The 27,429-nt window shown below is 35.7% G+C and overlaps 1 protein-coding gene and 1 long non-coding RNA gene across 2 annotated transcripts; both read left to right on the top strand.

The window, feature by feature from the left end:
* Positions 1-1,048: 1,048 nt before the first annotated feature.
* On the top strand, positions 1,049-27,198 carry LOC147381716 (uncharacterized). Its single transcript, XR_015174404.1, has 7 exons — positions 1,049-1,189; positions 1,406-1,487; positions 3,331-3,616; positions 4,636-4,785; positions 23,485-23,765; positions 26,879-26,949; positions 27,053-27,198. It is a non-coding gene; the product is annotated as an uncharacterized LOC147381716 (long non-coding RNA).
* LOC147381717 (protein GIGANTEA-like) lies at positions 9,857-22,695 on the top strand. The gene is made up of 6 exons (XM_086430051.1): positions 9,857-9,896; positions 10,140-10,164; positions 20,948-21,030; positions 21,440-21,574; positions 21,775-21,843; positions 21,939-22,695. Exons 4-6 carry the CDS (start codon positions 21,464-21,466, stop codon positions 22,218-22,220), a joined length of 462 nt encoding a protein of 153 aa, XP_086286177.1. The 5' UTR covers positions 9,857-9,896; positions 10,140-10,164; positions 20,948-21,030; positions 21,440-21,463; the 3' UTR covers positions 22,221-22,695.
* Positions 27,199-27,429: the final 231 nt, after the last annotated feature.

Here is a 27,429-nt window from a genome sequence, read left to right on the forward strand (position 1 = left end):
TTATTTTGATATATATATTATTTTGATATGTAAATATCAAAATTTCGTCCGAGTTAACCGAGTTTTACCAAATATTTTTGAAATTAGTGATGGAACAATGATGCACATTGAATCAACACCGTTAAATTGTGGGTCATTTTCCTAAATCGCAAATATAGGATGCTTCTCAACTGCTAGTTACTGATGTAGTTGGATACTTAGGATCATAAATTACTATGATCCCCTCAATAGTAAGGCAATCAATGGTCCAAAATCTGATCCATTCAAATTCGATAATTTCAGATCTCGATTGAAGATTTGGGTTTTGAAAATAGTTTGGCTGCCAATGGATCCAAATTCCAATTTGTGCCTATTAGATAACTTCATACATGGATTAAAGATTTGGGTTCCAATAAAAATTAGATCAGATAAAAATTTGATGTAGTAACCTATCGGATGGCATATGGATCAATCGTGTCCCTATCCGATAAAATGTGAGAAAGTAGGTCAATTGTGTTACATAATTGTGAAGTTTCTTTGTATTTTATTTTTTTGAATGTTGCTTCTTTGTATTTTATATGTCAAATCATACTTATAATATGATGAAAATCAATCGAAACATATTTGAATCATATTGAGATCGAATAAAAACAAATTTCAATACGGGTCGATCCAATTTTTATAATACCGATTTTTATCGAATTGAAATTAATGTTTTAATTGATATTTTTGATGGTAAGTTTGGGGCTTTTTAAATATTGTATTTGGAAAAAAAAGTTTAGTGCACTTGTGCAATGAAAATGAAACAACGTATCAATGTAAATATTTAATTTATTTATTTTGATATGTGTATTATGATTTTTTTTTTTTAGGTTCATTTTTTAATAGTAATCAATTCTGATTTTTTTCTGAATTTTTCAGAATTTTTCAGATTTTTTAAATGGTTAAAAACCATTGTTTCAAGGTTGAACGAGACGACTCGACGAGACGAGACGTATCGTCTGAGTCAACTCGATATCAGCGGTGAACGAGACGATACGTAATACCGAGTTTTAAAACCATGATCGACGATGACGTTCTTTTCATTCAAGTTTAACCATTGACGACACTGTTTTCGTTCAACGACGGTGATCACAATTGATGCCATTGACGACACCATTTGCTATCGACGCCATTGACGACTCCGTTTGCGATTGGAAAAATGATCTAGGTAAGTCTATATTGTTAGGTTCTTTGGTGATCGATCCCAAAAAAATTATTTAAAAAAATCTTTTTGACTGGTCGGTAGAAGATGAAGAATAGTGGTGGTTAAAATTCAAGCAACTTTTGGGTTTTATTTATATTTTCTTCTTTTTTTTTTTTTTCTTTCTGGGTTTGTTTGATTTGAAATGGGCGGGTGTTTCCCCTGCTTTGGATCGTTGAGTAGTGAGAAAAATCAAGTTTTGAAGAATGATTTGCCAAGGAGGGATCAGCTGCACAATCTCAGCCTGTTAGTAGAGTTAGTTCAGGTAATTTTTTATTTTTTTTGTTTTTTGGTATATTGCTAAGGAGGGATCAGCTGCACAATCTCAACCTGTTAGTAGAGTTAGTTCAGGTAATTTTTAATTATTTTTTTTTGGGTATATTTATTGTATTGTACTTTTGATTTGTTCTTGAATAAATGCTGAATTTATATTTTTTATTTGTGTAGTTTTGAGTAACTAGGGATGGACTGTTGTTCTTTTAGTTTATTACTGTTTTGATTTGGCCTCTTGGTTTTTTATTTTTATTTTTTCAACTTTTTTTTTCTTTGGGTTTTTGTTGAATTTTGGTTTTGCATGTCTTATTAATACACTTTAATGGATGAATTGGTTTCTGTTTTTGTTCTTCTATCTCTCTCTCAATAAGATTTGGAGAGTTATATTATTTTTTTCCCATTGTATTGTTGGATATTCTTTGATTATGTTTTTAACTTGGTTAAGTGAATGTTGGCCTTCATTTTTATGGATTAGATGGAAAAAATATTGGATGAAAGTTTAAGTCAAATTTCAAAGGATATGAAATACTAATATTGAGTCATATAGTTTTTGTTGTTAATGTTGTACGGTGACCATACTTGTAAGTTAAATATGAGTAGACCATTATGCATAGAAAATTGAAGAAAGTTTGTGTTACAACTGCTATTTGGAGAAAACCCTCTAAAAGATTTTAGGGTCCCAAATACATAAACAGGGAGGTCGGTGTTGGAAAACCACGATTTGGAAGATTTTATATAAAATTTGATGTTGGACAACACAATAATTTAGAGGTTTCGTGAATTGTTATATGTTGAGAATTTAAAGGTTAAAATGGTGATGGATGCATATGCCTGGTGATGTGAATTGGGTTTAAGGATTTGGAATTTTTGAAGGCTATGAATTGAGAAATAAGAGCTGCTCATATAAAATTGGAAGAAAAAAGGATTAGATTTGAAGTGGTAGAGGCATGACACTCATGGTATTTTTACAGATGATTGAGCAACAACCTTCAAAGACTCATAGTTATGGTAGAGCTATTGAAGCTTAGATAGTAAAACGTTCTAGAATCTGGACCTAATGATGTTACTTTCGAAATGAAAATCCTACTATAAAAAAAAAAAACACATATTGAACTTGTAAACATTGAGAACAAGGGGTACTTATAGGTAGCTGAACAATAAGCTTGGAGTATGTTAAGCAAAATACCACTCCAAAAGACCGATCCATTGAAGAGGGGGAGAATTAAGAATATAAGAGGGCCACAAGGCTTAACTGGGGTTTGACATACCTGAGTGTGGAGGAAAATATACACTGAACCCCTATTTTTATAAATTATATATATATATATATATATATAGGGAACGAATCAAGGGACATATGAAAAAACAAAGTAACATTAATAAAATTTCAAAATATGGGTTAGAAGTTTTGAATTTAGCTAATATTTTGTGAGGATGATCTCTATGATTGGAAGATCATCCGAAACAAAAAAAATCAGTCCAATCTAAAACTTCTAACCCCATTAAAAGTGATTTAGAATGTGAATCGTTGATTTTTTGCCAATTTTTACCAATAATTTGTAAATCACTTTTGATGGATTTAGAAGTTTCAGATTGAGCTGATTTTTTGTGAGGATGATCTTCTCATCATAGTGACCATCCTCACAAAAAATCAGCTCAATCCAAAACCTCTAACCCATATTTTGAAAAACCATTGTTTTTACATATGTCCCATGAACCGCCCCTTATATATAAATGTAATTAATTATATATTTATAAGGGTATTCTAATAATTTTTTATGCATTCTGGGTGCATTATGTTGGATTGTGTATTATCAAGGTATTTTGTGTATCAGGAAAATTTCATATGTCCATTTTTAAGATGAGATGCTGTCGAAATTTCTATAGAATTAGCTTTTTGAGGTTTAGAGAATCCAAATCGCAGAATGAGGTATGATTCTTATAATAAGATCTCTTCTATTTCTTTCTCCCGTTGAATTCGATAGATTTATGATCCAAATCGTAGAATGAGCTACGTTTGCTGTAGGACATTTGGGGGAGATTTTCAATAGAGGTTGCTTGAATTTGAGCTAAGTTCCCTGGTTTTAGAGATCGAGATAAACAATATTACTCAATTAGTAGGTACAATCTTGAAACTTCAGATTCTATGTAATTGATTTGAGATGTGGTAGATTTGAGAGTTTTTTGTTTGTTTGATTAGTAGTTACTATGTCTTTGTTGTTGGCATCAATGCAATCATTTCCCATCAGTGCAGCTATTTAAAATCATGTTGCACATATTATAGTTCCTTTTCTTATTCTTTATAGATTGCTCTAGTTTTTACCTCACCAAAATTGCGAGAAGTCTCTGTAGGATTAAGTTTTAGTTTATAATTAATCAAAATATGATGAATTCTTGATCCATTCATATTTCATTTTTGATGAAACATTTGAATGGCTGAAGCCAAGGATATGGTGAAGAACTTCACTAAATATAGATCTCTGCACCAATTGTGATTAATAGTACCATTTATGTATCCTCTTTTATGCTGCCATCCTTTTTCCATCTAATATCACTGCTTTCTTGAATGATGATTTACAAGAAACTTGGATTTTTCCACTTGAGGAGATGTTGGCATGCATGAATTATGTCTTAAAAGTGTTAATTACTAGATGAAATAGGACACATAATGGACCAAGCATGTACAGTTAAAATAGTGTGGTGTTTGACATGAGTTTGGCATCCCTTTTGAAGTTCTTTTTTCTTTTTTCCTTTTTGATAGATATAAAATTTGTTACTCAGATTAAAGGAAATAAAGGAGGTTGTATGGATATGCCTCAAGAAAAGAAAAAGCACAGAACAATACAAAAGTGTTGAAAGAAGAGTTGCTTTATTAAGTGACTTGATCTTGGACTTCATTTATTTGGGATGTGTGAAGCTCTTCAAGTACCCATCCATAACCTGAACTGTGGTTATTGGGTTATTCTCTCTAAAAGAAATTATGTTGTAAATATGTTTGCATTCTTAAAATTTTTTTTAAATGGGATTGGAATTAATCTTCATTGCTACCTACCCTGTCTTGCTTTATGGAATTTTGTAGACCCCATCTGTTCTAAGATGGGGAAAAACAAAAGAATCTGAATTCAAATCTTCCTATATAGCATGTTAGACTAGTAAGGCTTCATATGCGGAGAATTGGGGCTTGAGAATCGTGGTATGATTGATCTAACGTAGGCATTGCTCCAAATAGTGTAAGAGAATCCTGCAAATCATCCTGCACAACTTGGTTCACTTACAGATTTGCAGTACTTGTAAGTATTGCTATATCCTACAAATGTTTGTGTGTTTTTACCTTCATTTTTAGAATTCATTGCATTTTTGTAGCAATTATTTGGACCACTACGTCATAATAGGGAAAAAGCGACGCGACTTTTTCGGAAAAAACGACAGCTTTGAGCCGTCGTTTTAAGCGACGGATTAGCACAGTCGCTAATCCCTTTTTCCGCCTCAAACTCGACTCAACTCAGACACTTTTTCGTTTGACTCAACTCGTATCGTTATTATCGACTCAAACTCGACTCACATACTCTATTTCGTTCGATCGTCTCTCTCTTTCTCGACTCTCTCTGTCTCTCTGTTTCACGCACTGGTTTTCTTCGATCGAATCTCACTCTCACTCACCTGTTTTTCTTTGATCGAATCTCTCTCTCTCTCACTCGTCGGTTTTGTTCGATCGAATCTCTCTCTTCCACTCACTGGTTTTCGTTCGATCTAGTCTCTCTCTTTCACTCACACTTGTTTTCGTTCGATTGATTCTCTCTCTTTCACTGACTCTAGATTTCGTTCGATCGACTCTCTTTCACTTACAGAATCGATCTTATTTTGAACATTAATTCTTCGCTTGATCTCACTCACAAAATCTCGGCTTTTGAAGAAAAATAACTAGGGTTTCCAGACGCAATCAGATTTCAAAATCATTGATCTAGGGCTTCGATCTCTCACTCGATTCTCTGAAATTACCAAGGTCATCTTTAGCAGATTTGAAGAAGAAAGAGGTACAGATTCGCCGATCTCAAATTATTTCTTACGTTTGAAGGCATTAAAGGTTTTTTAATTGATATTTTGTTGGAAAAAACCCTTATTTGAATCGCCTCTTCCTGATTTCTAATTGTAGCAATTCATATCATGTTCACAGAACTAAGATCCACCAACAAATCCCTAGCCACGATTGAGTTTTTTATGACTATTGTAACTAAACAACTAGAAGTTAATCTAAAACTAATATTGAAAGAATTTAGTAGTTCTAATGTGTTCATTTCTGGGGGAATGTTTTGGAAAACTTGTAAAATGAGACTAGTTGGGGAAGTATCCAATTTAAGCAGTAGGTAGATGATCTACTCTTGTTGAAATTATTTGTCGAAATTACTTGTTTAATCTAGTATGTCCACATTGCCAAATTATTCAATTTATAACTAAAACAAACAAATACAGACTCAAAGTTGATCCCTTATGCAGATCAATAGTAATCAGGATTCCCTTCTTTCCCAATACCCCCCAAATTGGTTTTCTAGGTACTTCGTCTTATGCTTGCTCTAAGTTAATAAAAACTGTATGAATGCTCTTTCTCTTTTTTCTATACTTCTCTACCATTTCTCTAAGTAGAAAGATTGCCTCGATGGTTGATCTACCCAACAAAAAATCAAAGTTATTTTCTGATATATTTGTTTTGTCTAAATAGTTGTTACTATTTCCTCCATTCATCTGACAATTTTTAGTCTTTAAAATATTATTGAATAGCTTAGTTAGCCAGGATATTCTAAAACTTCTATGCATTTTCATGCTTCTATAGGAATACCATCCGGTCCTAAGACTATTTGTTTTCGTCATTGCTATATATATTAAAGGGGAACCATAATAAGCCATTGTATTATCTTTAAATTATTTATTTCTTATTTATAGAGCCTTGTTTTTTAGTGAAATGTATAAAATGGCCACTGTATTAGGCATGAAATGGGTTACTTTATGAAATTATTTATTTCTTATGAAATGTATAAAATGGCATGAAATGTATAATGCCTTTTAGATTCAAATCATATAGGAAAAATAAGTAAAATTTCTCTCTTATGAATTTAGTCTCATTCATTTTTAGGAAATTTTATTTAAATAAGTCTGTTTAGATCATGCTAAAAATAACCCTCTGATCTTGGGGTTTACATTGATTCTCTTCAATTAATGAAACAATTGGATTGATTCGATTGATGAAGCCCCATTCAACTGATGGTTGGGGAATAAATGCCTGTGGTCAACAGTTGCTGATGTTGCTAGTATAGTATGGCAAAGTAACAGTGTTGGTCAGTAAGAATCTACCAAGAAAGTGAAGATAACTTCTTATCATTTATGCAACGTAGGATTAATATTTTGCAAAATAATTGAGAGGGATTACTAAAAATAAAGTTAAATTATACATATGATATTTAATAATATGAGTGGCAAATCTTAACCTACAACTAGACCAGCCCAAGCTGGATTTGGGTTAAGTATTTTAAAGCTTGGTTTGGATTTGGTTTAGTTCCAACTTCCAACCATACCCACCCACCAAAATTTGCACCCCTCATCCTGCATATACTACTCACCTCTGTCTAATAATGAGACTTGAACCCATAGATGGTGCAAGTAGATGTGATTAGGTATCAAATTAGGTACATTATTATCCTAATTTACATGCGGGGTTTGTTTATGTGAATTTAAAGGCACCAAGGGGGAGAGATACAGCCCCACAAAAGGGCTAATAGGTTGATGGATACAACAGTTTTGTGGGATTTTATTAAGTCACATTAGACACACACTGCATGTAAGCCACTATCATATGGAAACCATGCAACCAAATAATCCAGCAAAATGCCATAGATGAAATCAAGGTTTGAAGGGGACCATTATAACAGTGTAAGATTCCTTGCATTACCGTTGCAACCGTTAAAACAGTAATGTTATGTCTTTATGATATAAGAGTTGGACCCATAGATGATACTAAATAACACCCCATATACGAAAGCCATGTGATCCTATTGCCATAGGGAGAGTGTCATGTGTGTCTGCTACTGATCCAGATTGCTACAATGTCATTATTGACGATATCCTTGTTGGGAGCGTGGAATTACAAAGTGGGGAAGGAACTTTTGAAGATTTGACGATCGGAGATGTCACTGAATGGCCCAAATTCAGGACACAATTTTATTGATGAAGAAATGGAAAAAGGTAATTTAATTTTATATATGCAGTTGCATTATTCCTTACTAAGAAGCTATACTTAAATGTTGTGATGATGCAAATGCAGATACAGAAAGATCCAATATCAGGTCAAGAGTTAGGTGTAAATCCAATGTCATCTCGATACATTTAGTTTTTGGTACATTTAATTTCACTACATAGACTTTTTACCTACGTATGGTTTATGATTTCTTTTATAACTATTTTTGTTGTTGTTAATTAACCCCTTTTTAACTCCGCCAATGTAAAATTATATGTTTTACATTGCCGGTCCCAAGCTCGGATAAAGGAGGAGGGAAAAGGATGGTTCCAAGTCTGGATGACTGTTGGACGATTCTCTTGCGAGTAAGCTCAAATGCAAGAATCATCAAGTAAAGACATCCCTCTGAAGGTATTTGTTTTGTTCTTATTCAATAAATTCTGAATTTGTTTATTTATATATATTTTTTGTAATATTTCTCTTGTTTGTTTATTTATAATTGATTGATTTTGTTGATCATAAACACTATGTTCTTTATAGGGACACTGTTGTTGTGCTGGTTCTCGCACGTTTCTGGGTGTCACCCCTATTTTTTAAATACAAAGCTGGAGAATTACCAAGGGGAGGTTCCGCTTTCTAATGTGAGTAGACTTCGTTTTTTTCGACGGTATAAGACCGTTGTTTTTTTCGACTTTTATCTCCAGTCACAATTTAAACGCGACTCCTTTTTAGATCTTTTAATTTGGATGTTCTTTTCTCAATTTAATATTTCAGCTTGGATTGTTTATCCCAATAGAGGACAAACTGCCCAAGACACTTCAATTTCTCCACATTGATTATTGTCCGTCTAGCAAACAGTGCAAAGAAGAGTGTGGCGAAGATTGGCCCGAGATATCGCACATTCCCAACATATGAGTTTGTGATTAATATTCAACAACAGGTATCTTTCTTTACCTTTTGTTCTGATTTTATACATTTACTTATTATTTATTGGAATTTGGGAATGATGTCGAAACCCATTTAATTATATTGTAGTGGTGATAGTCCAGTGTTGTGTTGTGTGTGTCTACATGTATTTGAAGGTGTGAGGAGGTGAGTGAGTTGCTTTGTAAGCATTTCTTCCACAAGGGTTGCTAGGAGAAGTGGTTGGATCATAGACACACGACTTACCCTCTTTGTAGATCCTCTCTTTAATAGAGCTAAATTGTTGTATTTTTTTAGTGTTGAAGATGATGGAATTTGCATGAACAAGATAAGATTTAACCAAGTCTAATATATTAAATAGGGTCATAGGGCTACATAAGGCACCTTGATTCTGCTAGTTTAGAAACTAAGTATATAGGGTTCACTGGTTTGGTACTCAAGCGGCTGGAACACTAACTGGTGTTGGTTGGATGTGCTGCCACAACTGGATCTCTGTGGTGCTGTCCAAGGTTTTACATCGCGTCCAATCAAAATCAGACGCTGTCGACAGCTTGAGCAGCAAATCATAGTGCTGCAGCTGAGCAATAGATTGATATTGTTATACCATCTGCACAGCTTGATTATGATATGTACTACCCCAGCTTCAACTTGCAAATCATAGTGCTGCAGCTGAGCAATAGATTGCTATTGATATTGTTTCTTCAGTTCTGTCATGCCAACACCATTGTCTGGTAGAATAGCTCTAAAGAAAGTGTTAAATTGCTCATATAATACTCATAGATGAGATGGTTTACTTGTAATGATTAGTACTCCTGAAACATTGTATCTTAGACAAGGTCTGCTCAATGGATTATGGACTTCTGTGTCTTATCTTAAGTTATATATGCATTGAATATTGGAGTCTGTGCAACATAGCATCTCACCTTAGCATATTCAACCTGCACCAAAGTTCCTCTTCGTTTTGGTCTGTGTCAAAAAATTTGTTATAAAGCATAAATATTCCCTATAACTGATTGATTGATTCAGTGTTTGTGCATAAATATTTCCATCCATTTTTCATTTTTATTGCTTTATTGATTGCTTCTTTCTTTTTTTTCTTATGAGAAAAGTCAAAGTTACTTGACATCTTGTTCATGTAGGGTCTGGATTATCAAGCTCGGCTGCTTTTGTTTGCTCTTCTACCATCGTTATAATGGTTGCTTTTGATGCAAATTTCCCAAAGGTGTTCAGCCTTTCCTTTTAAGTTCTACAAAAGTATTTTAGTCCGTTGTTTGGCTGTATTAAGTTTACAAATTTATGATTCAAATGACCAATAATAGACCCCCACTTGCATATGGATTTCATGCAGCCAAATTCATGTGAATTTAGTAAGATTTACTTCATTACTTTTCTAGATTTTAAAAATAATTTTTAGCATATTTGCAGCTTATATTTTATTTGAATAGCAGAAATTTCCATTTGCAAGATGATAGCTTCTTGTAGATTGAGAGAAGGAAAGTAGAGCTTGGATTTAAAGAGGGTAATGACCTAAATTATAGATGAGCATATTTATAGGAAAAGTTGAGCTGATCTATTTTTTGAACTCTTTACGTTGAAAATTTGGTCAGTCAGTTCAGTAACATGTTTTGGGAAAATAAAACATGTACTATGTACTAATAGAATTGAAGCTTTATCGGTGCTAGGTGGTTCTTCTAAAGTGGTGTACATCTTGTGGTTCGTTTGTATATGATGTTCTTCTCAGATTATTGATCCTGCATGTCACGCCCCGAAATCCCAACACGAATCCCTATGATTCATCGATTAGAATCTCGAGGTGTGAGGTAATCAATCACACAATCTAACAGAACATTCATAAATAATAATACTTATGAAAAGAAAATATACGCAGCGGAATAACATTTAACTAACATCTATACGAGAGTCTAGAGTAAACAAAAGAAATCGACAAACACTGATATAATTCAAGATCTTTAATCTCATAATTCATCAGGTTACAAAAATTTCTAAACTACCATGTTTCTTATCTACAACCAAAAATCGCTAAGATCCTCTACTAGTCCTCAAAGACATGGCGGCAGCAAGACATCAATCTGATCCTCCTCGAGGACCTCCTCAAAGAATGGTTCTTCAAAAGTTGAATAATCTGAAAGGGGAAGGATAGGGTGAGTAACAGGGGAATGTTACTCAGCAGGATGAACGCCGTTCTAACAGGGAGTCATACATGCACGAGTAATCATCAGAACATTAAATAATGCAAGTTTTCATAATGTAATATACGATAAATGTCTAAGCATACTCAGGAAACAGTTATAATAACTTTCAATCTATCATTTCTATCATTTAAAGTAACATATGCATCTTTTAAATGAAAACATCTATCAAACATCACAAAATAAGAAAAGATACATAATAAGAACACGGCGGTGTAATCGATAAGAGAGCAGAGGAACACGCCGATATAACCGCCTCGGCTATGGCAATACGATATTCCAAACTTAACCTCCGATGTGGAATCCCATCGTTATAATTTGATTTTGTGGTCCGTCTAACATACCACGGTTGGATGACCATTTATCCGGCTCAGACTGGCCGTTGACCAAGAACCCAATACTGAGTTCAACTAACGGTGAGGTCGACCGTTTGACGACTATAGACTAATAGTGATCACTAACTAGCCCAGGAGACCCCTCGCGTCGAAGCCTATCAAGAGGCAATGCATGTGAACCCCGCCTATCTCTACACTATACAGATACCGCCTTTACGCACAACGTTCCCCAGGAAATAAGTAGGAGAAATTCCCGGATTTCATAAGCTGTAATATACTCTAAGGTATCCCATACTACCGAAGAGCATATGACATCTAGTGTTATCCTAGATTGACTCGTCGCTTCCGGATACACAGCAACGCGTCACTCTTTATGGGTTTTCTACAAACCTTTACTGGTAAACAAAATAAGTTATTTTGTATATAATATATCATTTCTTTTTAATCGAAAATACAAACAAAGTCTGGAAGTGCCTTCCAATGACAATTATTTGTCATTTCCATCCATCAACCATCTCATCTCTTTATCTATCTATCACGTTTTACGTGGCATGGCCACTACGTAGAACTGAAGGCACTGTCCCATCAATCAGTCGAGAACATACGTTCTCTTTATCCATCCATCAATTAAATCGATCAATCTATCATCTAATTTCCTACATATCTATTAAAGTAATTTTACTTTTAAAGTAATTCGAAATCCATAAAGCATCAACCAATTCCATTCGATGGTTTTGATTGAGTCGAGAGGCTCGAAAACAAAGACAAAACTATAAGACATAAAAGCTGAAAATCTATGAAAATTTAACTAAGTGTTAAAAAAATGATTTTTCAAAGTCAAACTTGAAAACGAATTATTTATTTATTTATTAAAGAACTTAAAGTAATACTTAATTGTTTTTAATGAGATAAATGTAGGAAATGGGTATACATAGTATATGGAAGCAACACAAAACAAATTAGAACCAAACTCAACATTCGGATACTTTTCCGAATTGCTGATTTTTCGTCGAAACTCGATCAAAATCGATCCAAATATCATATTAACTATAAAATGATTATATTAAATCAAATGAACTAAAATCAATCATAAATAAACATGCAAATATGATTTAAATTATTCAAATATGTATAAACTTAATGAAATAATCGATTTATCAACAATCATATGGATTTTCTATGAAATTATAGCATAACTAGAAGGTAGAAGGGAAGGCAACCTACTTCAAGCTATTTACAACGGTTGAATGGACTTTAAAATCACCTCCGGCCAATCTCCAAAATTTTCATCCGGCGAAAATCGGATTTCTTTGCGTCCACGCGTAACCCTCGGCGAGAGGAACAACTTTCCTTCTTGCGCCTAAGCTCGGATCGTTCTTGTTTAGTGTAGATCTGAGTTTCAAATATTGAAAGAAAAGAGTTGAGATTTGTTTGGAGAGAAGAATAAGAAAAATCTGATTTTTCTAATAGAATATAGATATTTATATCACTTAAGTTGGGACATACTTGTCATTTTGGGAATTGTTTTTCCCGAATGCCGAATTGGACAAACTTATACTCTATTTTGAGTGATTTTTCGACACGAATCTAATGGTATGATCGGTTTCCTCAAATTACGTCTCTAAGGTGTCGTTTACCTATTGGGAAAAATCTAATGCGAAACTCGAGGATTTGATAACTTTTAAATCAATGCACGGATCTAAAATTCTTTCCTCCGAGATACATTTTAGGATTTCAGGTCATTACATCCTCCTCCCCTTAATAAGAATTTCGTCCTCGAAATTAAACATACCTCAATCGAAGAATAATTCTGGAAATTGAGCACGCATCTCCGTTTCTTTCTCCCAAGTCGCTTCCTCGACATTGTGATGTCTCCAAAGCACCTTAACCAACGGAATAGCTCGTGACCTCAACATTTTCTCTTTACGGTAAAGAATCTGTACTGGCCCTTCTTCATACGATATGTCTTCCTCTAGATTCAAGGACTGCCACTCAATGACGTGGGATGGGTCCGGTTCATACTTTCTCAACATCGATATATGAAATACGTTATGAACCCTTTCTAACTGAGTAGGTAAAGCCAACTTGTATGCAACCGTGCCAACTCTGTTTATGATCTCAAAGGGTCCTACATACCTCGGCTTTAGTTTACCCTTAATCCCAACCTACTGATTCCTCTTCTAGGAGAACCTTCAAGAATACAAAATCACCGATCACGAACTCTAATGGTCGTCGACGATGATCTGCATAACTTTTCTGCCTGCTCTGTGCTACCCGCAACCTTTCTCGAACTGTCTTAATCTTCTCAGTAGTCTCCAAGACGATGTCGGGGCCCAACAGAATACTATCTCCGACTTCTGCCCAACAATTTGGCGATCTGCATGGTCTGCCATATAACGTTTCAAACGGTGCCATGCCTATACTAGATTGGTAACTATTGTTATAGGCAAATTCAGCTATTGCCAAGTGATTCTTCCAGTTACCTCCAAAATCTAGTACACAAGCCCTCAACATGTCTTCCAATATTTGGATAACACGTTCTGACTGCCCATCAGTCTGTGGGTGGAATGCTGTACTCATCTTCAACTTCGTACCAAATGCAACTTGAAAACTCTGCCAGAATTGAGATGTAAAACATGGATCCCTATCAGATACAATAGAAACTGGGACTCCATGTAACTTCACAATCTCTGAGACATAAATCCTACTCAACTTATCCACAGTGTAAGTCATCTTGATAGGTAGAAAATGAGCAGACTTAGTAAGTCTATCTACAACCACCCATACAGCATCAATCCCATCACTAGCCTTCGGCAACCCACTAACAAAATCCATAGTTACGTGCTCCCATTTCCATTCCGGAATAGGAAGTGGTTGCAATAACCCTGCAGGTCTCCTATGCTCAGCCTTTACTTGCTGACATATCATACAACGACTCACATACTGGGCAATGTGCTTTTTCATTCCTTCCTGGCCACCAAAAATTTCTTTTTTTCATGTCCTGATACATCTTGGTACTCCCTGGATGAATAGAAAAATGCGACTTATGGGCTTCATCCATTATGTCATTTCTCAATAAAACGTCACGAGGAACCCAAAGTCTACTCTTGAATCGTATACTACCATCATCATGAATTCTCCAACTCTGCTCACCAAAGTCCTCAGCTTTCTCTTGGTACCCTTCCAATTCTGCATCAATCTTCTGCGCTTCAATAACCCTTTCAACAATCTGGGGTTGTACTCTCATGTGAGCCACATAGGATTTCTGCTCATCTATTTCTGAGGAAATGTTGAATGCGTAAGCGGTTGCAGTTTCTAGCATTTTCCATTCCTCAATCCTTATGTGAGCAAACACAACCCATCTTTCTTACGACTCAACGCATCTGCTACTACATTAGCCTTACCAGGATGGTAATGCAATGTAAAGTCATAGTCTTTCAGGTACTCCATCCATCGCCTCTGCCTCATATTTAATTCCTTCTGCGAGAATAAATACTTGAGACTCTTGTGATCTGAATACACTTCAAAGGTCTCCCCATACAAATAGTGTTTCCAAACCTTGAGTGCGTGCACTATAGCCGCCAACTCTAAATCATGGGTCGGATAGTTCTTCTCTGGTCTTCATTGTCTCGATGCGTAAGCAATTACCTGACCAACCTGCATTAATACACACCCAAGTCCCGTATGAGAAGCATCAGCATAAATGATATATTTCTCTCCTGGTTTAGGGACTATCAAAACGGGTGCCGTGGTTAGTCGAGTCTTCAACTCCTGGAATGCTGTTTCGCAACTATCGGTCCATTCAAACTTGACCCCTTTCTGAGTTAACTTCGTTAATGACGAAGCTATCTTCGAGAAGCCTTCTACAAACCTACGGTAGTATCCCGCAAGTCCAAGAAAACTCCTGATCTCAGTAACTGTAGTAGGCCTCTGCCAGTTCATAATCGCTTCAATCTTCGAAGGGTCCACCGATATCCCATTCTTGGAAACCACATGACCCAAGAACTTTACTTCATCTAACCAGAATTCGCACTTGGAGAATTTAGCATACAACTTCTCCTGGCGCAATCTGTGAAGTGTGACATTCAAATGATCCTCATGCTCAAATTCTGTCTTCGAATAGATCAAGATATCGTCAATGAAGACGATAATGAAGACATTCAAGAAATCCCAAAACACTCGCTGCATGAGATCCATAAACACCGCAGGTGCATTAGTCAAACCGAACGGCATTACTAGGTACTCAAAGTGCCCTAACCGATTCGGAATGCTGTCTTCGAAACATCCTCCTCTTTGATCCTCAACTGGTGGTATCCCGATCTTAGATCAATTTTTGAGAAGTACTTGGCACCTCTTAGTTGATCAAACAGATCATCAATCCTGGGGAACGGATACTTGTTCTTTATCGTCACTTGGTTCAGTTTTCGATAGTCAATGCATAATCTCATTGACCCATCCTTCTTCTTTACGAACAAAACTGGAGCACCCCAAGGCGAGCTGCTCGGACGAATGAAACCCAAACCTGTCAACTCTTCCAATTGACTTTTTAGCTCCTTTATTTCTGTTGGGGCCATTCGATAAGGTGGAATCGATATGGGTCTAGTTCCTGGAATCAGTTCGATTGAGAAGTCAATCTTCCTGATTGGGGTTAACCCAGGTAACTCTACAGGAAAGACATCGGAATAGTCACATACTATTCGGAGTGCTTCCACCTTTAGTGACTCTTCTTTCATCTCACTAACGGTAGCATTCATGCTATACAAACTATCCCAATCAGTCCCATTCCTAGATGGTTCTATCACTCGGATTACACGATTCTGAATTCCCTTAAACTTGAATTTGAACTCTGGCTGTCTCGGCACACCAAACTTAACTGTCTTGGCATAACAATCTATAACCGCATGGTATGCAGCTAACCAGTCCATGCCTAAGATGATGTCGAAATCTCGAAGTTCTAAGACTATCAAGTTCAGTTCAAATGAACTATCTCCTATCTTGAGAATGCACGAGTTACACACTCGATGTGGCATTGTTTTGTTTCCCAGGGGAGTCATCAACGAAAGTGTCCTATTGGTGTCTGTTGTAGAAAGTTCTAACTTTTCTACCATGCTAGACGATACAAAAGAATGCGTGGAACCCGAATCTATCAGTACATGTGCTAAACAGTTGTATAACATAATTATACCTTCCACGACATCCTCGGAAGCTGTAGCATCGGCCTGCGTCATAGCATAGACCCTAGCCTGAGTCATCGAATCACGGGTCTGCTGGGGGATTTTGGGGCACTGTCTCCTCAGGTGTCCCAACTCTCCACACTCATAACATCTAACTGGCTCTCTACTGGCCTGACCCGTAGGTGTCCTCTGTGACGGTAGTGGAGGTCTAGCAGTCTGAACCTGAGGCCTCGAAGTCTGTCCCTGGCCTCTAGTCATCTGACTCTGCGAACGAGTAGCCTGACCCCTGCCCTGCACTGGTGCTACTGTCCTCTGTGGAAATTGGCCTGTAGATACTGGGGGTTGGAAACTGCTCTGACCCTGTGGTTGGCTGGTCCACTGCTGCCCTGAACTACTGGGCCTGTAAATCATCTGTCTCTTGGCTGGTGGGGGTACCGTCCTCATCCCAACACTCTGCTCGTGAATGACCTCATCTGCTCGCTCTAGCCTTTGGGCTCTTGTGACTACTTCAGAGTAGCTAGTAACCTCGAAGGCTGCCATCCTACTCCTGAAGGTGACTTTCAACCCTCTAACAAACTTTTCCACTTTCATCTGGTTGGTGGAAATCAGCTCGGGAGCATAACGAGCCAATTGGGTAAAGCGGGACTCATACTGGTCCACGGACATGTTACCCTGTGCCAACCTATCAAACTCCATCCTTTTTCTGTCTCGGGAGCTAGCGGGAACATACTTCTCTAAGAACATTTTCTGAAAGATCGACCAGTTGTTCTGAATCTCCGGTTGGTTGTCTTTCACTAAAGTCCACCAATGTGCTGCACCCCTCTGAAGCATAAAAGAGGCACATAGAACCTTCTAAGTGTCTAAACACTCCATAGTGCACAAGTATTTATCAGACTCCTCCAACCATTCTTCCGCCATTACGGGGTCCGCAACTCCATCAAAGCTGGGTGGCCTCATACTCCTATACTCTCTCAAAAGAGCACCCGCAAGACCCTGATACGGTGGTCGCACAACTGCACATGTCTCGGTACCTGTGCTGGTGGAGGTGGGGGTATACCCTGATTAGGTGTGGAGTCAGGGGTGTGCTCCGGAGCAACCTCAGGTATATGTGCACCTGACTGGTTCTGGCCCCCTATCATCCCAGTCAACTGTCTCATCAAGACTACCTGATCTTCTATCATTTTCATCTGCCTTTCTTGTATTCTTTCCTGGTTCTGAGACATCGCAGTTATGGCTTGCATCATCAATTCCATCTCTGTTGGTTGTCTAGCCTCAGATGTCCCTGCATCTGTGGGTTGGGACCTCTTGCCTGCCTACCTCTGCCTGCCATCTAATCAAATCTGCAATTGAACAATCTTTATAATTTCTCCAAATCCAAACGACATTTCATCAAACTTTAGGCAGAGTACTAATTACACATCAAACATTTATGCATTCAAACATATTCCATTTAATACTACTTAGTTCAGTAATTCATCAAATAACTATTGTCTCATACTTCATATCCTTAAGGAATTTCCTATTATTCCTAATCCTATCTCCAATCTAGACTCTAACAGACTTCTAGACACAGAAGAGCTCTCGTCCTATCCGGAACTAATATTGAGCTCTGATACCACGCTGTCACGCCCCGAAATCCCAACACGAATCCCTATGATTCATCGGTTAGAATCTCGAGGTGTGAGGTAATCAATCACACAATCTAACAGAACATTCATAAATAATAATACTTATGAAAAGAAAATATACGCAGCGGAATAACATTTAACTAACATCTATACGAGAGTCTAGAGTAAACAAAAGAAATCGACAAACACTGATATAATTCAAGATCTTTAATCTCATAATTCATCAGGTTACAAAAATTTCTAAACTACCATGTTTCTTATCTACAACCAAAAACCGCTAAGATCCTCTACTAGTCCTCAAAGACATGGCGGCAGCAAGACATCAATCTGATCCTCCTCGAGGACCTCCTCAAAGAACGGTTCTTCAAAAGTTGAATAATCTGAAAAGGGAAGGATAGGGTGAGTAACAGGGGAATGTTACTCAGCAGGATGAACGCCGTTCTAACAGCGAGTCATACATGCACGAGTAATCATCAGAACAATTAAATAATGCAAGTTTTCATAATGTAATATACGATAAATGTCTAAGCATACTCAGGAAACAGTTATAATAACTTTCAATCTATCATTTCTATCATTTAAAGTAACATATGCATCTTTTAAATGAAAACATCTATCAAACATCACAAAATAAGAAAAGATACATAATAAGAACACGACGATGTAATCAATAAGAGAGCAGAGGAACACGCCGATATAACCGCCTCGACTATGGCAATACGATATTCCAAACTTAACCTCCGATGTGGAATCCCATCGTTATAATCTGATTTTGTGGCCGGTCTAGCATACCACAGTTGGATGACCATTTATCCGGCTCAGACTGGCCGTTGACCAAGAACCCAATACTGAGTTCAACTAACGGTGAGGACGACCGTTTGACGACTACAGACTAATAGTGATCACTAACTAGCCCAGGAGACCCCTCGCGTCGAAGCCTATCAAGAGGCAATGCATGTGAACCCCGCCTATCTCTACACTATACAGAGACCGCCTTTACACACAACGTTCCCCAAGAAATAAGTAGGAGAAATTCCCGGATTTCATAAGCTGTAATATGCTCTAAGGTATCCCATACTACCGAAGAGCATATGACATCTAGTGTTATCCTAGATTGACTCGTCGCTTCCGGATACACAGCAACGCGTCACTCTTTATGGGTTTTCTACAAACCTTTACTGGTAAACAAAATAAGTTATTTTATATATAATATATCATTTCTTTTTAATCAAAAATACAAACAAAATCTGGTAGTGCCTTCCAGTGACAATTATTTGTCATTTCCATCCATCAACCATCTCATCTCTCTATCTATCTATCACGTTTTACGTGGCATGACCACTACGTAGAACTGAAGGCACTGTCCCATCAATCAGTCGAGAACATACGTTCTCTCTATCCATCCATCAATTAAATCGATCAATCTATCATCTAATTTCCTACATATCTATTAAAGTAATTTTACTTTTAAAGTAATTCGAAATCCATAAAGCATCAACCAATTCCATTCGATGGTTTTGATTGAGTCGAGAGGCTCGAAAACAAAGATAATACTATATGACATAAAAGCTGAAAATCTATGAAAATTTAACTAAGTGTTAAAAAAATGATTTTTCAAAGTCGAACTTGAAAACGAATTATTTATTTATTTATTAAAGAACTTAAAGTAATACTTAATTGTTTTTAATGAGATAAATGTAGGAAATGGGTATACATAGTATATGGAAGCAACACAAAACAAATTAGAACCAAACTCAACATTCGGATACTTTTCCGAATTGCTGATTTTTCGTCGAAACTCGATCAAAATCGATCCAAATATCATATTAACTATAAAATGATTATATTAAATCAAATGAACTAAAATCAATCATAAATAAACATGCAAACATGATTTAAATTATTCAAATATGTATAAACTTAATGAAATAATCGATTTATCAACAATCATATGGATTTTCTATGAAATTATAGCATAACTAGAAGGTAGAAGGGAAGGCAACCTACTTCAAGCTATTTCCAACGGTTGAATGGACTTTAAAATCGCCTCCGGCCAATCTCCAAAATTTTCTTCCGGCGAAAATCGGATTTCTTTGCGTCCACGCGTAACCCTCGGCGAGAGGAACAACTTTCCTTCTTGCGCCTAAGCTCGGATCGTTCTTGTTTAGTGTAGATCTGAGTTTCAAATATTGAAGGAAAAGAGTTGAGATTTGTTTGGAGAGAAGAATAAGAAAAATCTGATTTTTCTAATAGAATATAGATATTTATATCACTTAAGTTGGGACATACTTGTCATTTTGGGAATTGTTTTTTCCGAATGCCGAATTTGACAAACTTATACTCTATTTTGGGTGATTTTTCGACACGAATCTAATGGTATGATCGATTTCCTCAAATTACGTCTCTAAGGTGTCGTTAACCTATTGGAAAAATATCTAATGCGAAACTCGAGGATTTGATAACTTTTAAATCAATGCACGGATCTAAAATTCTTTCCTTGAGATACATTTTAGGATTTCAGGTCATTACACTGCATGTATCAATGTCAGAAAAGAGCACTAATTTATTATTGTTACTTTTCTTTTTCCTAGAAACTATGAAAATAATGTAAAGATTTTGTTGGATTTTATTCTAAATACATCATGTAATTGAAAGTTTGTTAACAACGCCACATTGGAACACAATCTGGTGGGATGGACCAGGTGAGATATCTCTTTCTTCACGCTTATAGTTTTGATGGATTTCTTTTTCTACCCAAGAAGCTAGAGAGAGGAAATGATGCGTGCATGCCCTCTTTTGAAACATAATGCTTTTTTTTTTTCATTCTAAGTTTCCAACTTTCCAAAGAGGAGTCTGTTAGTGGTGTATGCTGCTTTGACATTTGAATGAAACATAAATATTTGGCTTCAGGTCAATCTTTATTGTTTCTTATTGTGTTGTCGACTTTTGTGATAGCCCATTCCTTGGTAGAATCCCAGAAAGCAGTGACCGCTGCAACAAATTACAATAACGTGGTCGTAGAATGCTGTCTAGCATCTGTAACTTTTCATTGTCCTTTTTCTGAATGGTAAAGAGTTCTTTATATTTTCTGTTCTCTACAATTAATGTGCTTTAAATTTGTTCTTAGTTTGTTCGCCATCGGTAGAAAGTGTATATTAAAGATTCAATCTGAGATTGGACACAATTCGACCTGCATTTCAAATCTCATATTTTAATTGTACATTGAAGTGTTAGACATAGAACAATATTAAGCAGTGTTCCTAAACAAAGAAGTTATTACAATGATGATCACAATCTTAATTGTGTTGATTTTCTATGTCATCCATACTTTGCTTGTGTCAATTGATTAGGAATTCCTGAACTTTGTAAGCTCTATAATAGTGTTATTGTTGTTTTTGTACCGTGTTCTGATTCCAGTTACAATGTGGTTCCTGAACATTTCTGCAGATTGTGCTTGGTATAAAGCTGGGAATGAAACCAGAGGAGGCAATTTCCAAAGTGAAAACTCTCTCTGATGTTGAGGGTTTATGTGTATCTTTTGCGAGTAATCGTGGCTCTTCTGATCCTGTCCTGGCTGTCAAGGTATTTCTCTTGCAGAACTTGAATATTTCTCTTGTATTTTTTTTTCAACTTCTATGTCAAAAGTGGTAAGTTTTACTATTTTTAATTTATAACTGCATCACATAAACTTCTTAGATTTTAGTTTCTTATACATTTTTTGGTCTATTTCTCAATTTGAATTGTTGGTAGATGTTGGTTTTGTCTCTTATTATTTTGTATAGGTAGTCAATGCCTTTTGCAGTGTTGTATCAGCTTCGCCAACAAAAGCATTGTCTGCAATTGTTCTTCAGGTCAGTATTCGGCTTAAGTTCATGAGTGAATTCTCAATGGACTTTAAAAAAATATATATAGCATCTCTATAACTTTTTTACCCAAACCATTTCAGGTAGAGAAGGATTTGCAATCTTGGGTTGCTAGAGATGGTGAGCAAGATCAAAATAGATGGATTATTAATCAACGGATAGTAAAATTAATGGTGGAGCTAATGAGAAATCATGATTGCTCAGAATCGTTGGTAATTCTATCTAGTTCTCCAGATCTTCTACAACGTGCCACAGATGGAATGCTCCCCGATAGAGAAGCGTGCACTTTACCACAACTAGAGGTACTATTGCGAGCAAATATACTTATTTTTCTTCTTCGTGTTTCACCTTATATTCCCATTTAAGAAAGCTTTGCGATCAAAGATTGTCTTCGTGACCCATCAGGTCATAGCTCTTGCCATTAATAGCATCAATTCATTGCTCTATGTTTTTATTAGTATCATAATCGCGTAACGTAAAAGTTTTAACGACAAATTGTCCCGAGAGAGTATCTAATGTGAAAGAAACAATCAGTCAATCTTCGACAAGCCCTTCGATCTAATTTGGTAAGTTTTATCCGTGATCTAAAATATTGCTTCCACATTTTTTGTCAAATCCCATCCGTATGGGCGTTTCTCTTTTTTTCTTCAAAAGTTTAGATATCGGTTTGTAACCGATGTCCAAAGTCTCAGACTTAGGACATCACTCTTATAGACATCGGATTTCAATCGATGTCTAATGTATATTTTTTTTGGTAGTGCTTTCAGATTTGGAACGGTTTTAAGCCGTTCCAAATGCTGAGTTTTTTTCGACGGTTAGTTTAACGGACTAAAGCAGTCGTTTTTTCCGACTTTCTTCAGCACTCGCATTTTAATCGCGACTCCTTTTAAAACGACTGCAAGGGCAGTCGTTTTCGTCAAAAACGACTGTTCAAGACAGTCGTTTATCCCGCAATATGACGTAGTGGACTCTATGTTTATGTTGATCTTTAAAAGTTCATATCCATTCCTTGTGCTGATAGATATGGGAATCCTCCAAATTTAGGGTGAATAAATGTCGTAAAAAAGTTCCTTTTACAAGATAGTTCTTCAATTATTTCAAAGGTGGGATGATAAATAATATGGGAATTTGCGGGTAAGTGTATTTACTTATCTTTGCTTGCTTTTCCATGTTAATACATGCCTTTCCACAAGTACCGAATCCCCACTAAAATTTTGAAAGATTTGCACGCTTAAGTTTGTATCGATTACTTCTTAGATGAAGTGCTCCTTGTCAACAAAATTGACTTAATTTCTTTTCTATGGCTTTTGATGGGATTGAGTTAATAGCTTAATGGGGGACTGTTCATGGTGTCATAATAACTTGCATGTTATTTGGGTAATCAGAGACATGGTCAAGGTGTCATCAAAATGGTATTTACAGATAAAACTGTAAAACAGATCCTTTAGAAAGGTCTGACCAAAATCATTCCAATTGTATATAGCTTATAAAAAGGCATAAGAGTAAAACTATTTCACTGTTAGTGCTGTTGTAATTTAAAATTATTTCAGTGGCAAATGGTTTTATTATTACAATATAAGTTGTCCCTTTATTACTTTTTATTAATTAGAAACAACTTTTGTTCTCCAGATGCGTGAAAAAATTATCAATCTCCATTTTGTTGTGGAAACAACAGAAACACATGATGTTATGGCAACGCTGATCATCTTCAGTCTGGAGAAGCATAATAAAACATAGAAAGCAACAGTTGATCAGCAGCCTCTATCCATCCCAAAACAACAATCCATTAAATTTCCATCGGTATCACTCAAGAATCAGGACTGCTACCGAAATCTCGTACATTTGTGAGCAACGTAATTTTAGGGTACAAGTCATACCGAAAAACTAGATAATATCGAGTTTGAAATAAGGTGATCTACCATTTAATTTTCATGCTTACCAATTTAAAAAACCAATTTATATTAGTTTAGTATTCTGTTTTGAAGTATTATACCTATAATTGGTTTAACATTTTATTAAACATGAACCTATCAAATATGTATGCTTTTAAACATGAGGGGCTACCACTTTCATTTTTTTTAGAAAAAATAATTTCTCTTGTATGGGCTTGTAGAAATCATTATTGGTTGAATTGATTTTGTTTTTTAGAATTGGTTATATGCCAAACGCAATTAATAGAAGCATTTTTTGAAGAATGTTTACCAACCAATCAAATATAAGGGAAAGAAGGGAAAGGTACCAAAGGTTCATGTATGTATGAGGCCAAAATTACTGGTCCCATTGTGTTGCTGCTATTGCGTGTGTGTCATGTGTGAGTGTATGTTGTGTATGGTATGGGGCAGACTAAGACAATAAGACTTTTCCTTGTCAATTGTAAAACTTCTATTTTTTTTAAAAATAAATAAATAATCCCAAAGCACTGAAACAGAGATATAAGAAACTTAAGGAATCTAAAGAGGTGGTGTCGAAGATCCTAGATCGCATTGCTTCCAATGGTGATTGTGCCTTTTAGTGTTTTTGGTTTTTTCTTTTGTATGATTGTTCTGTTTTGTGTGTTATGATTTTTCTTTTTAGGTTTTTAATTGCTCTCAATACTCTATAGAGCCATTCCTATTACTAGTAGTATATAACTATAAATGGTTGTGAGTGTTTTTTAATTAATCTCTTTAAACTATAATTTGTTTTCTTTCTTTATTATGATGTGTGCCGATACAGAGTTCAAGGGATGACCCATCTATCTTACTGATTAGATGTAGGCCCATGCTCATGTCATCTTCATGTTCATTTTGTTTGTACACCCAACACCATCACATGTACCGATTTTTTGTTGTTATAAGGTAAGCTATCTGTTATGAAGCTCTAATGTTTATTTGTATCTTAACTATTTCTTTATTTTTACATTTTAATTCTCTTGTTTGCTTAGTGAAAATACCAGCAAACATTTTTTTTCCCGAAGATCCTTTTGTAGTGAATGACATTTTCTTGACAATCATAAACATTCTTATTTAGAAGAAAATTTTAAAAGGGAATGTAGCAGTCCATTATTATTTCAAAAGATAGACAACAAATCAAAGGGAATTACATAATCATACAAATAGACCATAAACAAAGAAAAACTATCCAATCAAACTCACATAGATAAATTTAACTAAACTGAAAATCAAAACCAAAGAATCCAGATAACATAGGTAAAAGGCCTTCCAATATGGACTACTGGCATCATCAATGTATTCTAACCATATATAACTTGAACATTTTATGGGCTAGTGGTTGAAGGGGGAGGGGAGAGGAAAGGGATTGAAGGAATTGTGGTTGGGATGGTTGGAATTGTGGGGAATGTCGTTGGTATGGTGGGCAAAGGATTTGTGGGCAGTGGAGGCAATGTGACCTATGGAATTGTGGGCATTGTAGGCAATGTAAGGAGCGGAGGTAATGCAGAGTTAGACAAAGAAGGTAATTGGGTGCTTGGCAATGGCAATGACAAAGTAACGAACAAGGTTAGTTCACCATCCCAACAATGACAAGGTTGGTGAATTAGTCTTCATATGCAGTTGGTGCTAGCAAGAAAGGTCTTAAAAGTTATGGGGTTTAGTTAGTTCACCATCCCAACAATATTCTTTCCCTAAATCGTCAAATAGTTGTATTTAGGTAACTAGTTGAGTAGCGTAAGTGGGTGAGCCGTCACTAAGTTAGATAAGCTATTTTACCAAGCTATTCTTTCCCTAAATCGTCAAATAGTTGTATTTAGGTAACTAGTTGGATTGATTAAAATCCCATAAATATCTCCCAAACCCTTTTTTTATATATAGATACAATCTCAATCTATAGAATTATTTTTTGGTAGTTGAGTCTCTCTTTCTCTTCTCTTGTGTCAAGTGTCCAATAGAGACTCCTTTATGACTGCATTTATGGTGGATTCTTATGAAAGCTCTTACTTTCTAATCGCCAACTGGTATGTAGTTTGTTCTGATATCTGGTGCAATGGAAAAAATGTTAGCTAATTATTGTTAGGTTCAGCATCATACTTGAAGCCTTATTTCAAAATTTTGGGTTGGCTGCAGAAATCTTTATACCCATTTAATTATATCCAAAGCCAAATCTTCCATCAATTTTAGTGTGTTCTATCTGCTCTCACTACCATAAACCCATGTTCTCTCTTTCTCTCTCTCTCCCTTTTAGAATTTTCTATTTTTTTCCCTTTTTTTTCACCAATTAGGATTATTCCTACATATTCCAAATGTGTTAATTTTCAATTTTGCAACTCCTAGGTTTTTTCCCCCCCACTCCTATATCTTGGTATCTTCATTTTTTGCTCCGCCAGTTATTGTTGTCTTCTGCAAATTGCTAAATCTAATGTTGGGTTAGTAGTATTAGATTTAGAGAAATTTGCTTGGGTGAATTTAGGTGACAATGGAGACGATTCAATATCCCCACTAATAAGATATTTGATGTTCATTTTGTTATCAAATGTGGCTGAGGTGGACGCTTCTCCTGCGTCTACTTTCAAGCACAACCTTCCTTCCACGTAATTTACTTGGAAGAACTTAGGTGCCACAACATCAGTTGTTTGGGGACTCATGGGCACAATTGCTAGAGATCAGTATCTGTCACTGATTTGCTCTACCTAAGACTAAGAGCTTAAAAGCCTACTACATCTGAATGTTTTAAACTGTCTGAACCATTGAATTCATTGGGAGAAGAAAAACAATAGATTGTGTTGGTGTTCATTCAATAGCCCAAATCACTTAGTGATGTGCAAGTTTTGAATTAAAATGCAGTTTCCATTAGTCCCACTGAAGGGAAATTTTTTGATATTAAGCATATGGGGTTATTCCAATGTTAAATGGATACCAATGGACTAATATAATAAGCAAACCCGCAACAGTCGGATCTGTCTTGTTGGCTTGCTTGTGCTGTGTGTGGATAGTTGATACAACTTTTGTCTATCTTTCCAATTGCAATTTCCAATATTTCCTTTCTGAAATACTAACGATTGGCAATTTTGATCTAAATCTTCTTTTAGAGCAACAACAGATTGTGAGAGATGCTGAGGTGGAGAGACTCAAGGAATTGATCATTACTCTAATGAGAAAGGTAAATTCTCACCGATAATAGAATATGTTGTGTTTTAAAATATTTTATTAATAAATATTTATTTATTGATATGACTAATTTGATTAATGTATATGAATTGTAGGTTGATGAGCAGCACAATCAACCCGACAATGATCAGTGTCCATAACAACAACCATAATAGATAGTTTTTGTTTTTTGAGTGATAAACATGGATTTATAAGCATTGATTCTTAATTCAATCGACTTATTACTTTGTTATACTTGTCTCTTAACTAATTTGATTTATTAAATAATTGTGTTTAATTGACAGGTTGTATAAAAATAAGTATTTAATTACAAATAATTTTAAAATAAAAGAAATTAAAAAATAAAAAATAAAAAGATCTTATTGGCGGTGGCCATTACTACCACTATAAGCAGTCAAAATTGTATTTATAGCTATGGTAAAAAACAAATTAGTGGCGGTTTTTAATCACCACCATAGATCTCACTCATATT

Source organism: Akebia trifoliata, unplaced genomic scaffold (genome assembly GCF_017979445.1).
Source record: "Akebia trifoliata isolate Shusen 1 unplaced genomic scaffold, ASM1797944v1 Contig00288, whole genome shotgun sequence".
NCBI classification, from domain to species: domain Eukaryota; kingdom Viridiplantae; phylum Streptophyta; class Magnoliopsida; order Ranunculales; family Lardizabalaceae; genus Akebia; species Akebia trifoliata.